This window comes from Narcine bancroftii, chromosome 3 (genome assembly GCF_036971445.1).
Source record: "Narcine bancroftii isolate sNarBan1 chromosome 3, sNarBan1.hap1, whole genome shotgun sequence".
Lineage (NCBI taxonomy): Eukaryota > Metazoa > Chordata > Chondrichthyes > Torpediniformes > Narcinidae > Narcine > Narcine bancroftii.
Window position 1 is genome coordinate 340985402 of NC_091471.1, and position 19623 is coordinate 341005024.

General features: G+C 40.9%; 1 protein-coding gene across 6 annotated transcripts in view; it reads right to left on the reverse strand.

Moving 5' to 3' along the window:
* myocd (myocardin) overlaps positions 1-19623 on the reverse strand; it is a 101029-nt gene that overhangs the window by 62536 nt on the left and 18870 nt on the right. For all 6 annotated transcript variants that reach the window (XM_069929507.1, XM_069929508.1, XM_069929506.1 and 3 more), the window contains one exon: positions 1198-1253. In XM_069929507.1, the coding sequence (XP_069785608.1) occupies positions 1198-1253 (56 nt within the window). The remainder of the gene's footprint in view (positions 1-1197; positions 1254-19623) is intronic.

Consider the following 19623-nt stretch of genomic DNA (forward strand, 5'->3'; position numbering starts at 1 on the left):
TTTCACCATGTCTTGATGTTGGTTTTCTGTTGAATAGGTCCTTCTCAGCTGGTAGAAATCGTAGTATAATCTGGGCAGTTTCGGTACAGCCAGAAATTCAACACAATTTTATCACACAGAATCTTAGTTTTCTTACCAATAACATTTTGTTAACCATTTTGGAATGAATGGCCAAGGAAAAAAATGTCAATGGAAACATCTGGACTATTACAAGAAAACTGCATTCATAGGACCTGGAAACTACAGATGAGAGAAGAGTTGGAATTGGGAGAGAAACCTCCAAGTTTGAGTGAGGTCAGCAAACTATTGACAACACAAATGGTAATTTGAAAACTGCAAATGCAGTGTTAAAATGTTTTTAAAAACCCAGTGACTTTCAGGGAAATGTCTCCATGACCACACTGGTAAGAAAAATTGTAACATTAACATTCCTTTAAGCAATGGATGGCAGTGAGAGAAAATCTTGTCAAGTTTAAAGATGAAAATCTGGGAAGTTTCAAAACGATACTTTCTGTCACACTCAACAACTTTGAGAGCCAACTGTAAGTCACCCACAATTGAAAAGACAATGAAAGATCACTTCAGCTCAAAGCATTCTTCAGAACCATTTGCAAATGTATTGAAGCTGCCATTCAATGAATGAGGATTCTGCCCTCACAATGGGAACAAGTAACTGAGTGCTTGATAATAACAAAATGATAGAATGCACAGATATATTTACTAACAGACTGCAAGATGGATATGTTCTGTCTTCCGATACACATATTGCTCAATTCAATTTCTGAACGTTACTTAAATTAATACCAGTTCAATAGCCCCTTTCACACTTCAGTGTCCTGGGATAGGAATGGGGGCTTTGGCTTTTCACACTAGACCACTCATAACCGGGACACTGAACTGTTTCACACTTGCAAGGGTTTATCCCCGGTGTTTGGTCTGTTCTACCTTTAATAGAAAGTGCCTACATTTGCCCGTTTCACACTTGCCTGATCTCAACGCCAGCATCTGCAGACACCGGGGATTGTATTAGGGGTCAAGGCTGGCAATCCCCGGTGTGAGATGATGTCATCTGATGCCGGCGTTGAGCAGATTTGCTTTCACACTTGCCACTTTAAAGGCCAATTGGCATTCGATTCCTGAGATCACTGGCGCATGAAAGGGGCTAATGATTGACATTCTGGTATTGGGAGTCCATACCTTGGCTCTTTCCAGACTTTTTCTTTGGTCATGGTAGGCAGCTGGACTCTTTAGAGCTAGAGGAATAAACAAAACAAACTTGTTAGCAGGTACATCAGCAGCAAATTCCAAATACCAATTTGTAAAATGTGCACTACAACCGATAAATATCACTTTACCCCGTATCAATTTCACGATGGTACAAATTATTCTTTAAAAAAAAACTGAAATGAGAGTTCTCCAACACCTACTAATATACTAATATAACCTACTAATATGTAACCAGCAATATGTTGTAATTGCAACTCAATAGCAAAATTTCTTTGAAAATAATTACCATTCTTGGTTATGTAGTGTATATTAACGAAGCTCAGAAGCACCACAAAGCAAAAATTTTGCTTTCTGAACACCTGGAATTATTTTATGGATCTTGAACAGATGATCATGAAAATCACCTTAAAATTTTCCTGTCATGTGCCGTTATTTAGATGTAACCTCTTTTTGTGATTTCCTGTCATATTTTTAATATGCTTCAAGCATATTAGTGCAACATGATTTTGAAAATTCATTTACTGCATTCGCACTTGGACATCTTCCCTGATCTTGGTCCAGTCAGTGATGAACATAGTAAAAGGTTACACCAGGACATTGCGACCATGGAAAAGTTGTACTAGGGCAACTGCAATCCATCGACGATGGCTGACTCTTGTTGGACGCTGTCATGAGAGGCATCAGATGCTGAGTTCAACTGAGGTCAGTTGAACTAATGCATTATATCAGCATCATTATGCGATTAAACAAACTAAATTCAGTAGAAGTTAATGTTTCTCCAACTTCTTACATGATACAGAAATTCTGAAATTATTTTTGTGTTCAGCTTGAAGTTGTCTACCATCATCCCCAATTGTTTTTTTGGGAAGCAAACCGATTGAAAAAAAAAATTGTTGTCAGGTGAATTGGACTCTTTACATGTCCAATGGTGAACTTTACCGTGCTTAATCGAAATCTTGAAATTAGCAACACGTTGCATATCCCACACAAGCAAATGCTCACAACATAAAATCTGAAACACATCTTGCGGCATTCCACCATACATTAGTTATCAAAAGAGTTACAGTTGTTACATGGAAGTCCGACTCCCCCCTTCTTAGTTCTCGCTGGAATATGAAAATCCAAAGTTGTGCTTCTCTGGAAAAGTTAATTTATAATCTAAGAAAGAAATATGATGAGTTTTTTTATGATTCCAACCTTATTTGAATCATACTGGCTTAAGGATATAATTAACTTCCCCGAAAAGGTTTCAATCATCTCGTTAGGTTAACAGCGTTGAATTCCTGAAGATCAAGAAATGGACTAATTAATGAAGGCTCAAACACCCCTTCCCTTTTTTTAATGTTAGCAGATGGGAGGGAGGGATGAGACTTGGGCAATCCTATGAGACTTTGTAATTACAAAATATTTTTTATGATATTTGCTATAATGTTCTATACAAGTCTTGGAAAAATGAAAATATTCCAAAAAATTATCAAAAGAGTAAGTGGTTGAAATCTGGTGCATCCCAACTTCTTGTTAAAATTCCAGAGAGAATAAAAGTGGCGAATATTCCAGTGCTATAGTAATTACAGAATTCAAGAGGAGATTAATTGTGTCAAAACGTACAGTTGTTCTGAGCTTACAAACTAAAACATAAGGTTAGAGCCAAGTTCAGGCAGTTTCCTAAGGTAAATAGCCATGATGCATTTCACTTAATATTTACACCACAAATTTCCAGGTTATTTCTCTGTAGCTATCATTAGATTTTGGGTAATCATGGTTAAATTGTGTTTAGAAATTTACCTTCCAGAATTACATTATCATAATCAAGTAAAAAGAAATCCTGTTCTTTGTTTGCTTCTGCAATGAGACTATGAACAGTACATATCATCCCAAATACCCTATGCAGAGCATCTCCTGCATTCAGAATGGTTTATTTAATATGGGACTTTGTCAGCTGTGACGATGTTGAAACTGAGCTACAAATTTGTGAATGCGGCAAAAAAAAAATCTCACCTTTTTCCAAGTTACAGATGGTTATCTTTCAGTTTTATTCAAATTTTATGCATCTGTATTTTTTGTTATCGACAAACGGCTGCACAGACATTAAATGTGATCAGTTAAAGTGAAAATGAAGACTGTAATAGGACCTGTGTAGACATTATAGGATGAAGGAATCAGACACATTTATCCTCTAGCCTTACCTGTCAATCATCAGTCAGTGCAGCACCAGGTACTGCCTTGAGATACAGCACACGTGTCTGTAGAAGCAGGGACACTAGTCAGGCAGCGGGGCAAACTAGCCCCTTTCATCTGGGAAGTTAGCGGTTCACCTGCCAGTGTGAATGCTCAGAAAATATTAACAAACTGTGAACCATGTAAAAGTTCACCGAGCCAACATTGGGTCTCTAGTTTATACTGCAATGTGGTTTGCTTATTGTTGCCCCTCAAAGAGGAGTGGACGTTGGGTCACTTAATTTGCCAGTATTCCTTTCAGATTTAACAAGCACTGGAATTATATGTTCAAACTCCCATTATCTGATTATAACATGATAAAACACAAATTGATCATTGCCGTGCCAGATCCTGTCAGTTTAATTTAGTCACGAAAACCTGCCAATGTTAATGAAATAATCTGCTCACATAAGGCTCTGTGCAGCATTCAAAAGTCCGAATTTAATGATGAATTACGAACAATCCCAGTGGATGCTTGGCCTGTTGTAGGTGAGACCATGTCTGTACGTTCATGTATATATATATATCTATATCTATATCTATATATCTATATGCTTGGGCTGCTGTAGGTGAGACCATGACTGTACGTTCATGTATATATATATATATCTATATCTATATCTATATGCTTGGGCTGTTGTAGGTGAGACCATGACTGTACGTTCATGTATATATATATCTATATCTATATATCTATATGCTTGGGCTGTTGTAGGTGAGACCATGTCTGTACGTTCATGTATATATATATATCTATATCTATATCTATATATCTATATGCTTGGGCTGCTGTAGGTGAGACCATGACTGTACGTTCATGTATATATATATATATCTATATCTATATCTATATGCTTGGGCTGTTGTAGGTGAGACCATGACTGTACGTTCATGTATATATATATCTATATCTATATATCTATATGCTTGGGCTGTTGTAGGTGAGACCATGACTGAACGTTCATGTATATATATATATATATATATATATGTATATATATACATGAGAGCTGGAAGCCTAAATGGGAATCATACTCAACCAATGTACACAGAAATCCATTGTAAACACAACTTGCACTTTGATATTTATACTCATTAACTAAATAAAAATATTTGATGCAACTGTTTTTGTTTTGGAAGCCAATGCATTCCTCTATTCTGGAGGGACTTTTTCCATTATCCCCTTTCTATCATTCGGTTTGGCGAAAGCTGACTTTCCTGTTTCATTATGACATAGGTAACCATGGGAACCATTTGCTCTGCATGAGGCCAGCATGGACTCAATCAATTCCTTTACCTTTTTCACCCCCTGAGAAATCAGGAGAACACAAACTAGTCCTCATGAAGGGCTCAAACAGTGGAGAGGGTCAAGAACTTCAAATTCCTGCATGTCAAAATCTCTGAGGATCTGTCCTGGAGCTTCCATGTCGATGCCATCGTGAAGAAGGCCCGCCAGCGGCAATACTTTGTGAGGTGTTTGAGGAGATTCGGTATGTCACCAAAGACTCTGGAAAATCTCTACAGGTGTACTATGGAGAGCATTCTGTCTGGTTGCATTACTGTCTGGTTATGGTGATCCCAATGCTCAGGACAGGAAAAAAACTCAAGAAGGTTGCTAACTTGGCCTGCAATATCATGGGCACCAATTTTTACACCACTGAGGACATCTACAAGAGGCAGTGTCTTTAAAAAAAACAACCTCTATCCTCAAGGACCCCCACCACTCAGGCTATGCCCTCTTCACTCTGCTATCATTGGGGAAAAAGGAACAGGAGTCTGAAGACGAGCACTCAGCGGCACAAGGTCAGCTTCTTGAATGAACAATGAACCACAGACGCTACCTCACCTTGCTTTTTAAAAAGAATTATTGCACTATTATTATTTATTTTGAAATGTGGTTTTTATATAAATGTTTGCACTCTGATACTGTCGCAAAACAATACATTTTGTGACATGTTCATGACGATAAATTCTGATTCTCCCAACAGACAACTTGAGCAATTTACAATGAACAAACAACCCAAAAACCACCATATCTTATGGATGTGGGAGGAAGCAGGAGCATCTCGTGGAAACTCATGCAGCCACAGAGAGATCATGCAAACTCCACACATACAGCACTGAACCTCTGAACCAAATCAAAATTGTTGGAGCTTTGAAACAGTTGATCTACCTCCAACTGTCCATTTGACCAACTGAAGCCTCAAATACATAAAGACTGATACATAAAGAAAAGAATTAACAATATCCTCTCGTGTATCAATGATTTTCGCAGTAAAAATTAGTGATAGCTTGAATCTTTCCAACTGTTCGTAATTCTATTTCTGGCAATGGATCTTAGCAATTGTATTACAACTATCTTTAAACGTATTGGTTCATAGAAGTTTTGTTCCTAACTCCTTTGTGTTATCAGAAATAAGTTCAATCCATTTGCTTCCTTCTAGTACTGTTCAAGTGAATGCCAGAACATTATGATAAATTTCCTTACTTCTTTAAACACCATCTGGTGGAACTATGTGGCCTGTAATCATTTCACTTCTATTAATTTATTCATCATGATGTTTCTTTCCTTGACTAATTGCCACTCCTCGATATCATCGCTGATAATGTTCCTTCATTCATCACTTTAAAGGCCAATGTAAAATACGCATTTAGATTTTCCTTCATGCTATTTTTCCTCAGTGTTGATTACCTCACTTTTTAGCTGCTTCTACAAAGTGCTTGAAAGCCAGTTTTATCCGCCTTTCGAACACAGTGTTTTTAAAAAAAATTGACGGCGGATTGAGTGGGCCAGACTTAACTGTCTTTGATCCTCCATGGGGGGGAGGGGGTATTCTCAGTGGTGGAACGTAGTGCTACAGGACCTATCAAAAACAATTGCCCCGTGTGGCTGGGTCGAAACAGAAAGGGCTAATGGCGTCACGATGATCTCATTAGCGTACGACCTAAGTGCGGGAAATTCAAATTTTAGGAAATTCAGCAGTACCCATGAACTTGCTTAATATTTTCAATTATGATGCTCAGAAGCTTTGATCGAGTTCTCAGACTGCACAGAATGTACAAGGCTACCAAATGCATATGGTGTCCAACTGCCAATTGAGTGCACAGCAATGACACATCTGGGTGCATATGTTATACTTCACAGTTGACGCCGACATTACTGCGACACACATACACCTCTTTTGCTTCAGGAAGCTGGCGTGCACAGAGCCAGCTTTTTTTGGCTCTGTGTCAATGCGCAAGCTGGCTTCCTAAGATGGGTCATGTCTACAGGAACACCACAGCTTTGTGGTAGAAAAGGGGCTATTATGTAACACAAGCTTTAAGTTAGAAGTTTTGAATTCAACCCTAGAATGTTAATAAATAATAGGTGTCGAGTTTCCATTAACCAGTTCAGATAGACAAAATGAATCTTTAGCTTGTCTCAATAAAAAGGTGTTGGAAGCATTTTGTAAATTGTCCAACAATGCTCTCTCAACCAGAACTGATAAAACTGGGAATCTTTGTCATTGCTGTCTGAAGTAGATGTAATAATTACTGCATTCCAAAAGTATTTCACAATGAACTATTTTGGGATGAGTTAAAATATTGAAAAGCATTATATAAATGAAGTCAGTCTCGGACTTTCAGCCATATCTTAATCTCCTTTAACCCTGCTATATTTTCCTCTAGTGTTCTACCCTCCAATGTTGTCATTATATGTATTTTGCTATTATGGTTGACTTCCTGTGTGGCTTTTTATGCATGCTATTTTATGCCTTTTGTTTATTTTCTAATTTTTAATTTTGTTACATTCTATAACTATCAATCTTCCACTTTTATTCAACTTAACATCTTTAGTTTATCCATGAAACCTCCTAAAAAATTTTGGTTCATTCCAAACAGCATTCTCATTGATTTTAGGAGTGCAAATTTATTTTATAATCCACTTTGAGCAATAATTACATATCTTTCAGTTAAATACTCTCTTATCCTTGGAAAGCAATTTTGATCAATACAAAAAAAACCCTGTTTATCTCCCCTTCTGATAAGGTAGTGAATTCAGCTAAACTGTGCTCTAGTTTCCTAAATCACTTGGAACATTCTGAGTATGGAGCTCATTTGTTTGTTCAGTTAAAGACATTCTTTCAAACAGCCAGTTTGATTGTTTTCAATTAGTCTGTGCTGTCTTCATTTTGTTGTTCATTCATTAATTGAGGCTCAAAATGATCATTACTTCTTTGAATCATATCAGTATTCCTCATTTACTTACTCTGTAAAGAAGTATTCTATACCGAGCTACTATAAACTGTGTACATGTTGTGGAATCGCTGAACATGATGTATACACAAGGAAGTCAACGTACATGCTGTGGAGTCAAGTGCAAGACTGACACCTCCAGGCTTGCATGCTCGGCTTATATACTGCTTCTGTCACATGGACAGGAAGTGACATCAGCCCAGATGAAAACCTGTGTCGGATGCAGTTTCCTCAGCACATACACTATTTTGGGAGTCAGATCGCTTGCTGGTAAGTGGGTCACCACATGACCCCCCCCCCACCTGAACCAACAATCTCACCGTGGACCCCCAAAGTCTGTATATATTTTGTTTGGGTGCCTGAACCATGACTGGTCTGTCCAGATCCAGGTTTGAGGCTGTCAATTGCAAAAGCTTCCTCTTTACCTCTGATGTCCAAAATGTACGTTGAAACATTGCATCTTAGTACCTCGAAGAGACCCTCATACAGATGCTGGAATGGTGTTCGGTGTGCTCCTTTCTGTATGAAAACGTACTTGCTGTCCTGCAAGTTATGGGGTATATAAGACCTGGCCTGACCGTGTTGAGATGGCTGTATGGACACTAAAGAACTCACGGAGCTTGCTTAGGACCGCTGTGGGCATCTCCTCCCATTCTAGTGAGTCTGATACAAATTCTCCTCGAACCATCAGGGGCGTGCTGTAGACCAGCTCTGCCGACGAGGCTCCTATACTATGCTTAGGTGCCATTTGTATGCGCAAGAGCACCCACGGTAATTTGTCAACCCAGTTAGGTCCCTGCAGATGTGGCATAAGGGCCAATTTCGAATGCCTGTGGAACCTTTCTACTAGTCCTTTGGATTGTAAGTTTTACATGGTTGTGTGGTGCAACTTGGTTCCAAGCAGGGTGGCCATTGCTGACCACAGGCTTGACATGAATTAGACTCCTGTGACAGATGTGATGTGCGGTGGCAGATCAAAACGTGCTATCCAGACAGAAGTGAGGACCCTGGTGCAGGTGTCGATAGTCATGTCTGCCAGTAGAATCACTTTGGCCCCAGCGTGGCCAGATCCTCTATAATGAGAAGAAAACGGGAACCACGTGACATCGGCAGGGGTCCTATAATGTCCATGTGTATGTAGTCAAATCTCCGATACATTGGCTCAAAAGATTGTAGTGGGACTTTCGTGTGTTGCTGGACTTTGGATATCTGGCAACGAGGGCATGTCTTCATCCAGTTGCTGAAGTGTTATTGAAGGCCATGCCACACTAATTTATTGGTTACCATTCGGACAGACATTCTGATTTATGGATGTGCCTACCCATGCACTGCATCCAATACCTGCTGCCTCCAGGTCACCAGAACAATTAGGTGAGTAAGTAAGACACGTAGACACGTCACACAGGAGTTTGAGCTTCCCTAAGGCCTACCGGCATTTCCTCAAGTCTCCTGCTCCGAAACATGGAATTTCTTCCTCTTCCTGTTCCACTTTTGCAAGTGCAACTTAGTCCACTCTTTGGGCTAAGGTCTGCACGGATTATATGGCCGGGGAAGACAGTGCATCTGCCATTATGTTGGCCTTCCCTGAGATGTGTTCGATGACTGTTGTGAACTCAGAAACGTATGATAAATGCCTCTGTTTATGAGCCAACCATGGATCTAATACCTTAGTAAAGGCAAATGTAAGCAGTTTGTGGTCCGTAAAAGCTGTAAAATGCCTGCCTTTTAGAAAATATCTGAAATGTCTAATAGCTAGGTACGTACCAAAAATTTTTGATCTGAAGTACTATACTTGAGTTCTGGTGGTCTTGGGTGCTTACTAAAGAAAGCCAATGGTTTCCAATGTCCTGTTCAAGCACCTCTCCTATTGCTGGACTGGACACATCCACTGTCAGGGTTGTCAGGACACAAGTTCTTGGGTGGACCAGCAATGCAGCATTAGTCAGTGCTTCCTTGGCATTCTTGAATGCTGCCAACAATTCTTCATCCCAAGTGACATTCCTTGCCTGACACCAGAGTGAAGAGGAGCGCGTGATGTGAGCCGCTGATGGTAGAAACTGGCGATAAAAGTTCACCATTCCAACTAACTCCTGGAGGCCTTTAATTATGCTGGGCTTAGCAAATTGCCGGATCACCTACACCTCTGGTGGTAGCGGCATTGCTCTTTGCCAATTCAATAGCTCAAAAAGTCGATCGTCACTAAACTGAATCGACCCTTGGCTGGGTTAGTGGTCAGCCCAAACTCATTCAAATAAGTGAAAAGCTTGCACAGGTCGGAGAGATGTTCCTGATGACTGTGGCTAGTGATAAGTATGCCATCAAGCTATATGAAGGTAAAGTCAAGATCGCGTCCCACTCTGTCCATTAAATGTTGAAAGTCTGCATGGCATTTTTGAGCCCAAAAAAGCATCCTTCTGAATTAAAAAAGTCCAAAGGGTGTAATAATAGCTGTTTTTGGAATGTCATCCAAGTGGACCGGGATCTGATGATACCCCTGGATCAGGTCCACCTTGGAATAGATGCGGGCTCCCTGCAGATTGGACGTGATCCTGTAAATGCAGCACCAGGTTGCGATCCAATGCAGTAACCTTATTCAACCTGCAGTAATCATCCACTTGTGGCCTTTGGTATCATGTGGAGCGGGGAGGCCCAGGAGGTATCAGACCATTGTACAATACCCACATCCTCCATCTTTCGAACCCCTCTTTGGCCAGACGAAACTTATCTGGAGGGAGCCTGGGAGCTCGGGTGTGCAGTGATGGCCCTTCAGTTGGTCTGTAGTAGTGCATCCCATGTTTAGGCATAGCCAAGATGAATTGTGGCATAATTTATTTCAGGGAATTCCACCAACAACCTGGCAAATTCAATCCCCAAAAGAGTAACAGAGTCGCAATGCAGGGCTGGCAGCTTGGCCCCACCGGGGCAAAGGTCTGGAAAGTGCTGATGTGAATGAGCCTTTGTCCCTCTAGATCAACCAGCAGGCCATGTGCTTTGGGAAAATTAGCACCCAGCAGCGGTGGTGCGACCGCGGCTGATGTGAACATCCAGGTGAACTTAGCATCGTTGAATTGAAGCAGGATCCTACGCATGCCAAGTATCTGGATAGTACTGCAAATTGTGACTTTCAGTGATGGCCCGGGTTTTATGTAATGTGTGTCACACCCCAAAGGTGGAAGCACACTGATCTCAGACCTCTGTATCCACCAAGGAACGGCTCGATGGCCAGTCGCCATAGCCGTTAGCCATAGCTGGCCCTGCCGTTTCCATGAAAAACACAGGGTGGTCAGCATTGGCAAGCTTCTGCGCCCCATCACTGATGGTAGAAACACCAATGGATGCGATCTGCGTCCCATTGTCTCCTGGCCAACTGGTGGTCTGACAATGGATTTGATCAACCTTTGCTGGAGTTGCACAGTCCTGCTGCTGTGAACAGGATCTGGTAACCTGTCCTACGGATGTCACATTTTCTTGCTTAGCCCGCCATAGAATGTCAGCATGGGCCACAACTCTCCAAGGGTCTCTGAAATCCTCATCAGCCAGCAGCATGTGGATATCCTCTGGCAACTGCTCCAAGAAAACCTGCTCAAACATGAGACAGGCCCTATGCTCTTCTGCTAGTGCCAGCATTTCATTCACAAATGCAAAAGGGGTCCTGTCTCCCAAGCCATCCAAGTGAAGTAAACTGGCCACTCACTCATGTTGTGAGAAGCCAAAGGTATGGATGAGCAGACTCTTATACTTACCCTCCTCCAGAGGCTGCAGTAGAAAAATCAGAAACTCAGCATTCCGTCTCTCAATCCAGGGCACTTTCTCCATAGTAGCACCGCATAGAATCGGATGTTATCTGCCTCAACTGGAATTGGGCTTCTGTTTTGTCAAACCATACACATGATTGTGAAGTCCAAAACATTGGCAGCTTCAGAGCCACAGCATGCATTGAAGAAAAATTTTCCACATCAGGATCCAAATATCATTTGGACCCTGAGGGTCATCAATATAGCAAAGTATTCTACATAGACATCAATGTATACATGTGGAATCACTGAAGATGATGTATACACTGGGAAGCCAATGCACACATTATGAAGTCGAGTGCAAGACCGATAGCTCCAGGCTTGCATGTTTGGCTTACATACATCACTGCTTCTGTTACATGGACCAGAAGTGACACCATCAGTGATGTCATCAGCTCAGATAAAAACCTGTGTTGGATGCAGGTTAGTTTTCCACAGGACGTCCACTATTTTTAGGAGTTGGTTCACTTGCTGGGTTGCATCCTTCAATTTAGTCAACAGATCCACGGGGCTGTTAATATATTCCCATCAGGAATTTGTCCCTTTTACTTCCTTGTTTCTGACCTTAGTAATTTCACCCACTCATTACAATTTCTTAGATCTCTTCTTTTGCTATCACAACTGTGATGTTCATAATTCTAGCCCTTCCAGGAGAGGCACAAGGGGCAGAATGGTCTCCTATGCTGTGTGCATCTATTTTCCTATATTCATTATCCAATACTTTTATTGCCTTTCAAATAAGGAAACTAGAAAACATTGCAGATTTTCCCCATGTCAAGGTTTCTGCGAGCATATCTATAATGCAAGCAGTTGAGAATAAGAATGATTCATTAGGTGTGATACCTGAATAGACTTGTCGGTCTCTCAGCAAAAAGGGCTTGGAATTTGCTTGGTCTTCCTAATGATGGCATTTACTAACAGCATTTTCTAATGCTGTGCTTACTAACATAATTCTGGGCATATTTCTTGTTTTTGTACAATATCAGAACACAATGACAAAAAAAAGTTACCTGCTCCTTCAAGCCTCTCCTTGTGTTTATTTTCACTGGAGCTATTATGGTGTAATCCCATTCTTCAATTTGCTCCCTCCATTTAATAGTTACCCTTTTGGCCTATCTGCAGTAATTATTTCCAAAATAATTCACAGAGTCGGCTTTAATAGCATCTGATGCTGCCAGTTAGGTCACCCTGAACAGTTTTACAGCAGGCATACGTTCAATCCACTTGAATAATCTTTTGGTATTTTGGGATGTTTAACGCAGGACATTCAAGGATTGGAGCTTTTAACTCAAAACGTCTTGCTAATCAATCTTTTTGAAGATAGCAGCTCAGAGTGTTCCATACCTAACTATGTAATTGCCATCATTTACACAGTATTACAAAAGTCAACAGACAGCTGAAATGGAACAGTGGGAAAAAAAATGTCTCTCCATGAATCCTGGTGGAAAATTCTGAATTAATTCAATCTCTGTTTCAGATCTTAGTCTATTATAATAACACTTGTTAAATCCCCAATCTCCTTAAGTTCTTCAGTTCGCACTAATGTCATGTCTAAAGGAACTTCTGGGTGCAATAGAGCAAATTTTAAAAGAACTTTGTAAACTTGGTGGGTAATTGCATTGATCACAAGGCACTGAGTCTTTTGGAAGGGTAGCATTCAGAAGCTTGTCAAAAGGAGTGAGAGAAACTGGAGCTAGAGATTCTCATACCTCGGTTATTTATCTTTTTGATACGTAGTACATGGTTTGACCTGCTGAGTTTCTCCAGCATTGGTGTTTTTACTTTAGTCATGGTGTCTGCAGACTTTTGTATTTTACCTCCCCTCCGCCCCACCTCCCCCACCCTGCCCCCTTCTGGAGCTAGAGATCTGCTCTTCCTGTACATCTCCAAACAGTGGATAACGAATCAAGACAAGGTCTGCGTTGCTTTGACTGCCTGAGCAAGCAGAACACAATAAAGATAGAAAATGAATTTCAAATAAGTTGGGAAGGAAGAAAGAAAAGCTTCTTGATATGCGAGGGATTAATCAACTTCCTCTGAACTGACCTAGTTTCTTTGCCTTTAGTGCCGCAAATCTGAAATATTTTCAGAAAGTGTTTGCCCTTGTAGCGATTAAACATGCACCTTAAAATTATTTGTTTCGTGATGCTGGTCAATTATTGCCAAGATTATACCAACCAACACAGACCCTGATAGAGTGGGCAGTTTTCCATCTCAAGCAACATGGGCAGATAGTCAGAGACACAAACTTGGAAGATTGATCTAAATAATCTGGAGGCAGAAGGCTTAAGCCACTGTTTTATTTCTACCATATTAATTCACATTCCTACACATAATTCAAAGTGAGGAAAAAACATAAACAATTTAGTTGTTCTATTGACATGTTGCATTTTCTCAATGCATCTTAAAATATGGTAATCTGAAATAAAGACAGAAAATGCTGGAACCACTCAGTGGATGAGGCAGCATCTGTGGAAACGTTTCTAGTCTCTTGAATGCTGCACAACTTGCTCAGTGGCATGGTATCAGAGTAAATCCTCTCCCTCAAATGTTGTTAATATAAAGAAGATGATTATTGACTTTATTGAAATGAAGAGAACCACACGCCCCTGTAAATATCAAGAGTGCTGAGGTGAGAGATTCAAGACCTTTAGAAATCAACCATGTTGATGCCACATATAAGAAAGTGCAACAAAGATTCTACATTTTTAGAAGCCTGGGGAAATACAATATGCCGCTGAAGTCCTTTATCCACATTTACAGATACACCACAGGAAGAATCCCATCTTGCTCTGTCCAAGACAACGAAACTACAGAGAATATTCAGGCCATCTCCCCTCCACCAAATCCCCCTACATCTCCCACAGTCCCTGGAAAGCTGCTTATACATTATGGGATGCAACCCAACCCCAACATACTCTTAAATATGCGAGCTTGACAAAAACCAAACCTCCAGATTTAAGGACAATTTTTTTCCTGCTGTAATCAGGCTATTAAATGGATATCTCTGTGGAAAATGATAATGTCCTTGCACTGCTCTTTACACTACACCCTATGCTATTTGACTTACTGTAACACAGCTGCCCCATGCTGTCTGTCTGTCTGTCTGTTGTCTGCCTGTCTGTTGTCTGCCTGTCTGTCTGTCTGTCTGTCTGTCTGTCTGTCTGTCTTTCTTTCTTTCTTTCTTTCTTTCTTTCTAACTATCTATCTCTAGTGCAACGTGATGACAAATTAGATACTTCTGGTTAATGACAAACACCTGAATTATCCATCTCTGTTTTATGTAGAAAATAATGATTAGATCCAGATGCATTGTACCAACAAAGGGCATTCTCTTACTTGCCTTTTGAATTTCAAATGATATTTTGTTCTTTCACTCCTGCAAAAATTAGGCTAAGTTTGGTATAAAAATCAGACATCCTTTTTTGAGTAAACCATGCTGACAATTCCGACACCATCCTTCCAAACCGGCATGTTCAAAGATCAGATAATGTCCCTCAAGTTGCCCCTTTGGGCAATGATAGAAGTGAAATGGAACAAAAGTTGGGTTTCAGTGCAAAGAAAATGAATTGAAATAGATGCATAAATTAACTTATTTCTCTGAACCTATTTTAATAAACTTGACATACGAGACTGTTTCATTGAATTTAAAAGCTCAATTCATATATTGATGCCAGTCAAAATTTAAACACAGTTAAAGTGCTTCCTACACATGTTCTTACTGTAAGAAATTGTTTTTCAATGTTTCAATAATCCACACTGTTACAATGCTGCTTCTATTTCCCTATAATTTATCAACATTTTCTCTGATCAACTAAGTTAACCATCAATATTGCTTGTAAATATCACAAGAACAATATTTCTGGGGTTTTATGCTTCTCTTTCATAAAGACAGAAGAAATTTTGCTCATCCCCACTCTGGACCTTTGTGCTTTACAACTGGCTTTGATTCCAACCACCCCGGCAGTCACTTCACTAGTCTGGCCAGTGGGCCACCCCAAGCATTGTAACCAAAACTGATCGTGTCCTCCTCTGACATTTGTTGATACGACCACTAACGCAAGCCATGGCTGATTTAGAAAATGTAAACTGGGAATTCACTGCTGATGCGATGTCCTAAGGACCGGCTCCTCCCCTGACTCTGCCCCCACATATCCCGATATAAACCCTGGATCCCTGCCAAAACCCCAGTTCAGTCCAAAGACTGTGCGATTCTCACTGAGTAAAAGTGTGCTGTACTTTCTCTGGTCTTGAATGCCCTCAGTTGCGCGACAGAAACTATTAACTAAACCTTTGCAATTCCATTCACTTGAGTTATCCACATCTTAAGATTGGTTTAAATGCGGAATGTTGTCAGTTTTTCCCTGATAATGATGAACTGGATTGTGTCAGTGTTGGATTACCAGCCTTTGGGATAACTTTTATCAGGTAGCTGATGAGGATGATCAAAATAACAGCCAACAGGACTGTGTTAGAGTTTAAATGGAACTAAAGCTTTTGTTCAGAAAATACTTTCCACAATTTTAAAAGCATTCCAATTGAACAATGCTTTGTCATTCGCCCAATAATAATATTCTAGGCAGGTGGCTAGAAGCATCATGTTTGGAAACAATGCTATGCTGTAAGAAGCAACATTACAGAATTATTCAAGAGTCATCAAATTGTTGAATCAGGTATATATCAGCATTTCATCACATTTTCCGTTGTTGCTCCGATTAAGGTTTTTGAATGATATAGTAATATTATGTAGGACTAGATGTTCATATTCTTTACTGCACTCTTGAGAACAGCTGCCTGGACTCTGTGGGGTGGCCTCGTGAGCGGTGGCATTTTCTGAGTTATCAAGTGTGCGCCCTCCTTCCTCAGTGCTTAGAACCACTGGATTCCGGCAATGAATCCTGGTGTGTTCCGGGCTCACCCCCTAGATGCCCATTCACTTACTTCAGGGCCCAGAGGGGAAATACATTCTGACTCAATTTTGATGTGAAAATGTGAATAGACAGACACAAAGAGAACCATGAAAATAAACCAACACGGCCACTGTAATATTAAGATTTAACAAAGGTATTCAGCAAGTCTTCAGATAATCATTTCAGAGAATGATCTCATGATTATGAGATAGGTGGTAACACGAGGTGTTGTCTATTCCTTCTCAGATCGAATGGACGTCACCACTTAAAGCCATGGTTAGATTCCCCTGATCAGGGCATCGAATTCATGGTTAGATTCCTCTGATCAGGACAAGTTGAATCCATGGTTAGATTCCTCTGATCAGGACATTGAATTCATGGTTAGATTTCTTTGATCAGGACAAGTTGAATCCATGGTTAGATTCCTCTGATCAGGACAAGTTGAATCCATGGCTAGATTCCTTTGATCAGGACATTGAATTCATGGTTAGATTTCTCTGATCAGACAAGTTGAATTCATGGTTAGATTCCTCTGATCAGGACAAGTTGAATCCATGGTTAGATTCCTCTGATCAGGATATTGAATTCATGGTTAGATTTCTCTGATCAGGACAAGTTGAATCCATGGTTAGATTCCTCTGATCAGGACAAGTTGAATCCATGGTTAGATTCCTCTGATCAGGACATTGAATTCATGGTTAGATTTCTCTGACCAGGACAAGTTGAATTCATGGTTAGATTCCTCTGATCAGGACAAGTTGAATCCATGGTTAGATTCCTCTGATCAGGATATTGAATTCATGGTTAGATTTCTCTGATCAGGACAAGTTGAATCCATGGTTAGATTCCTCTGATCAGGACATTGAATTCATGGTTAGATTTCTCTGATCAGGACAAGTTGAATCCATGGTTAGATGCCTCTGATCAGGACATCGAATTCATGGTTAGATTTCTCTGATCAGGACAAGTTGAATCCATGGTTAGATGCCTCTGATCAGGACATCGAATTCATGGTTAGATTTCTCTGATCAGGACAAGTTGAATCCTGGTTAGATTCCTCTGATCAGGACATCGAATTCATGGTTAGATTCCTCTGATCAGGACATTGAATTCATGGTTAGATTCCTCTGATCAGGACATTGAATTCATGGTTAGATTTCTCTGATCAGGACAAGTTGAATTCATGGTTAGATTTCTCTGATCAGACAAGTTGAATTCATGGTTAGATTCCTCTGATCAGGACAAGTTGAATCCATGGTTAGATTTCTCTGATCAGGACATTGAATTCATGGTTAGATTTCTCTGATGAGGACATCAAATTCATGGTTAGATTTCTCTGATCAGGACAAGTTGAATTCATGGTTAGATTTCTCTGATCAGACAAGTTGAATTCATGGTTAGATTCCTCTGATCAGGACAAGTTGAATCCATGGTTAGATTCCTCTGATCATGACATTGAATTCATGGTTAAATTTCTCTGATCAGGACATCGAATTCATGGTTAGATTCCTCTGATCAGGACAAGTTGAATCCATGGTTAGATTTCTCTGATCAGGACATTGAATTCATGGTTAGATTTCTCTGATCAGGACAAGTTGAATTCATGGTTAGATTCCTCTGATCAGGACAAGTTGAACAAGTGTCCAATGATCAAAACTTGCAGATTGGAATTTGAATTTGCAGATTGGAATTTGAATCTGAAGCCTATAGTTTTTTTAAAAAGTTCTGTAAATATTCTGCAATGTTACAACACGATAAATTGAGTCGATGGAATTTATAATAATAGAAATACACTACTTGGAAATGTGCCCCTCTACTGCCCCTTTACACGCATCCTACACAAGCCAACAAAGACCTCAACAATGAAAACGGTGTTTACATCCGGTACCGCACGGATGTCAGTCTCTTCAATCTGAAGCGCCTGCAAGCTCACACCAAGACACAAGAGCAACTTGTCCGTGAACTACTCTTTGCAGACGATGCCGCTTTAGTTGCCCATTCAGAGCCAGCATGACGTCCTGTTTTGCGGAAACTGCCAAAATGTTTGGCCTGGAAGTCAGCCTGAAGAAAACTGAGGTCCTCCATCAGCCAGCTCCCCACCATGACTACCAGCCCCCCCACATCTCCATCGGGCACACTGAACTCAAAACGGTCAACCAGTTTACCTACCTTGGCTGCACCATTTCATCTGATGCAAGGATCGACAAAGAGATAGACAACAGACTCGCCAAGGCAAATAGCGCCTTTGGAAGACTACACAAAAGAGTCTGGAAAAACAACCACCTGAAGAAACACACAAAGATCAACGTGTACAGAGCCGTTGTCATACCCACGCTCCTGTTCGGCTCTGAATCATGGGTCCTCTACTGGCATCACCTACGGCTCCTAAAACACTTCCATCAGCACTGTCTCTGCTCCATCCTCAACATTCATTGGAATGACTTCATCACCAACATCGAAGTACTCGAGCTGGCAGAGTCCGCAAACATCGAATCCACGCTGCTGAAGACCCAACTGCGCTGGGTGGGTCACGTCTCCAGAATGGAGGACCATCGCCTTCCAAAGATCGTGTTATATGGCGAGCTCTCCAATGGCCACCGTGACAGAGGTGCACCAAAGAAGAGGTACAAGGACTGCTTAAAGAAATCTCTTGGTGCCTGCCGCATTGACCACCGCCAGTGGGCTGATCTCGCCTCCAACCACGCATCTTGGCGCCTCACAGTTCGGCGGGCAGCAACCTCCTTTGAAGAAGACCGCAGAGCCCACCTCACTGACAAAAGACAAAGGAGGAAAAACCCAACACTCAACCCCAACCCACCAATTTTCCCTTTCAACCGCTGCAACCGTGCCTGCCTGTCCCGCATCGAACTTGTCAGTCACGAACGAGCCTGCAGCTGACGTGGACATACCCCTCCATAAATCTTCGTCCGCGAAGCCAAGCCAAAGAAAAAGAAACACAAATCCCATTTTACTCACTGCACGCTCACATCAATTCTCCTCAGATTCTTTTTTCTACTACATGGGGCAATAAACAGCAGCCACTTAACCTACCTACAATATGTCTCTGTGATGTGGGTGAAAAGACAGAGGTGATCACAGGGTGAATGTGCAAATTCCACACAGGCAACACCAGAGGTGAAGATTGAAGCAGGTTTCTGCTGGATGCTACCAGCTCACTTCCTACCTAGGTGTCAGCTGAACCAATGCTCCACAGTATGTTACTCTGTTTCCTGACC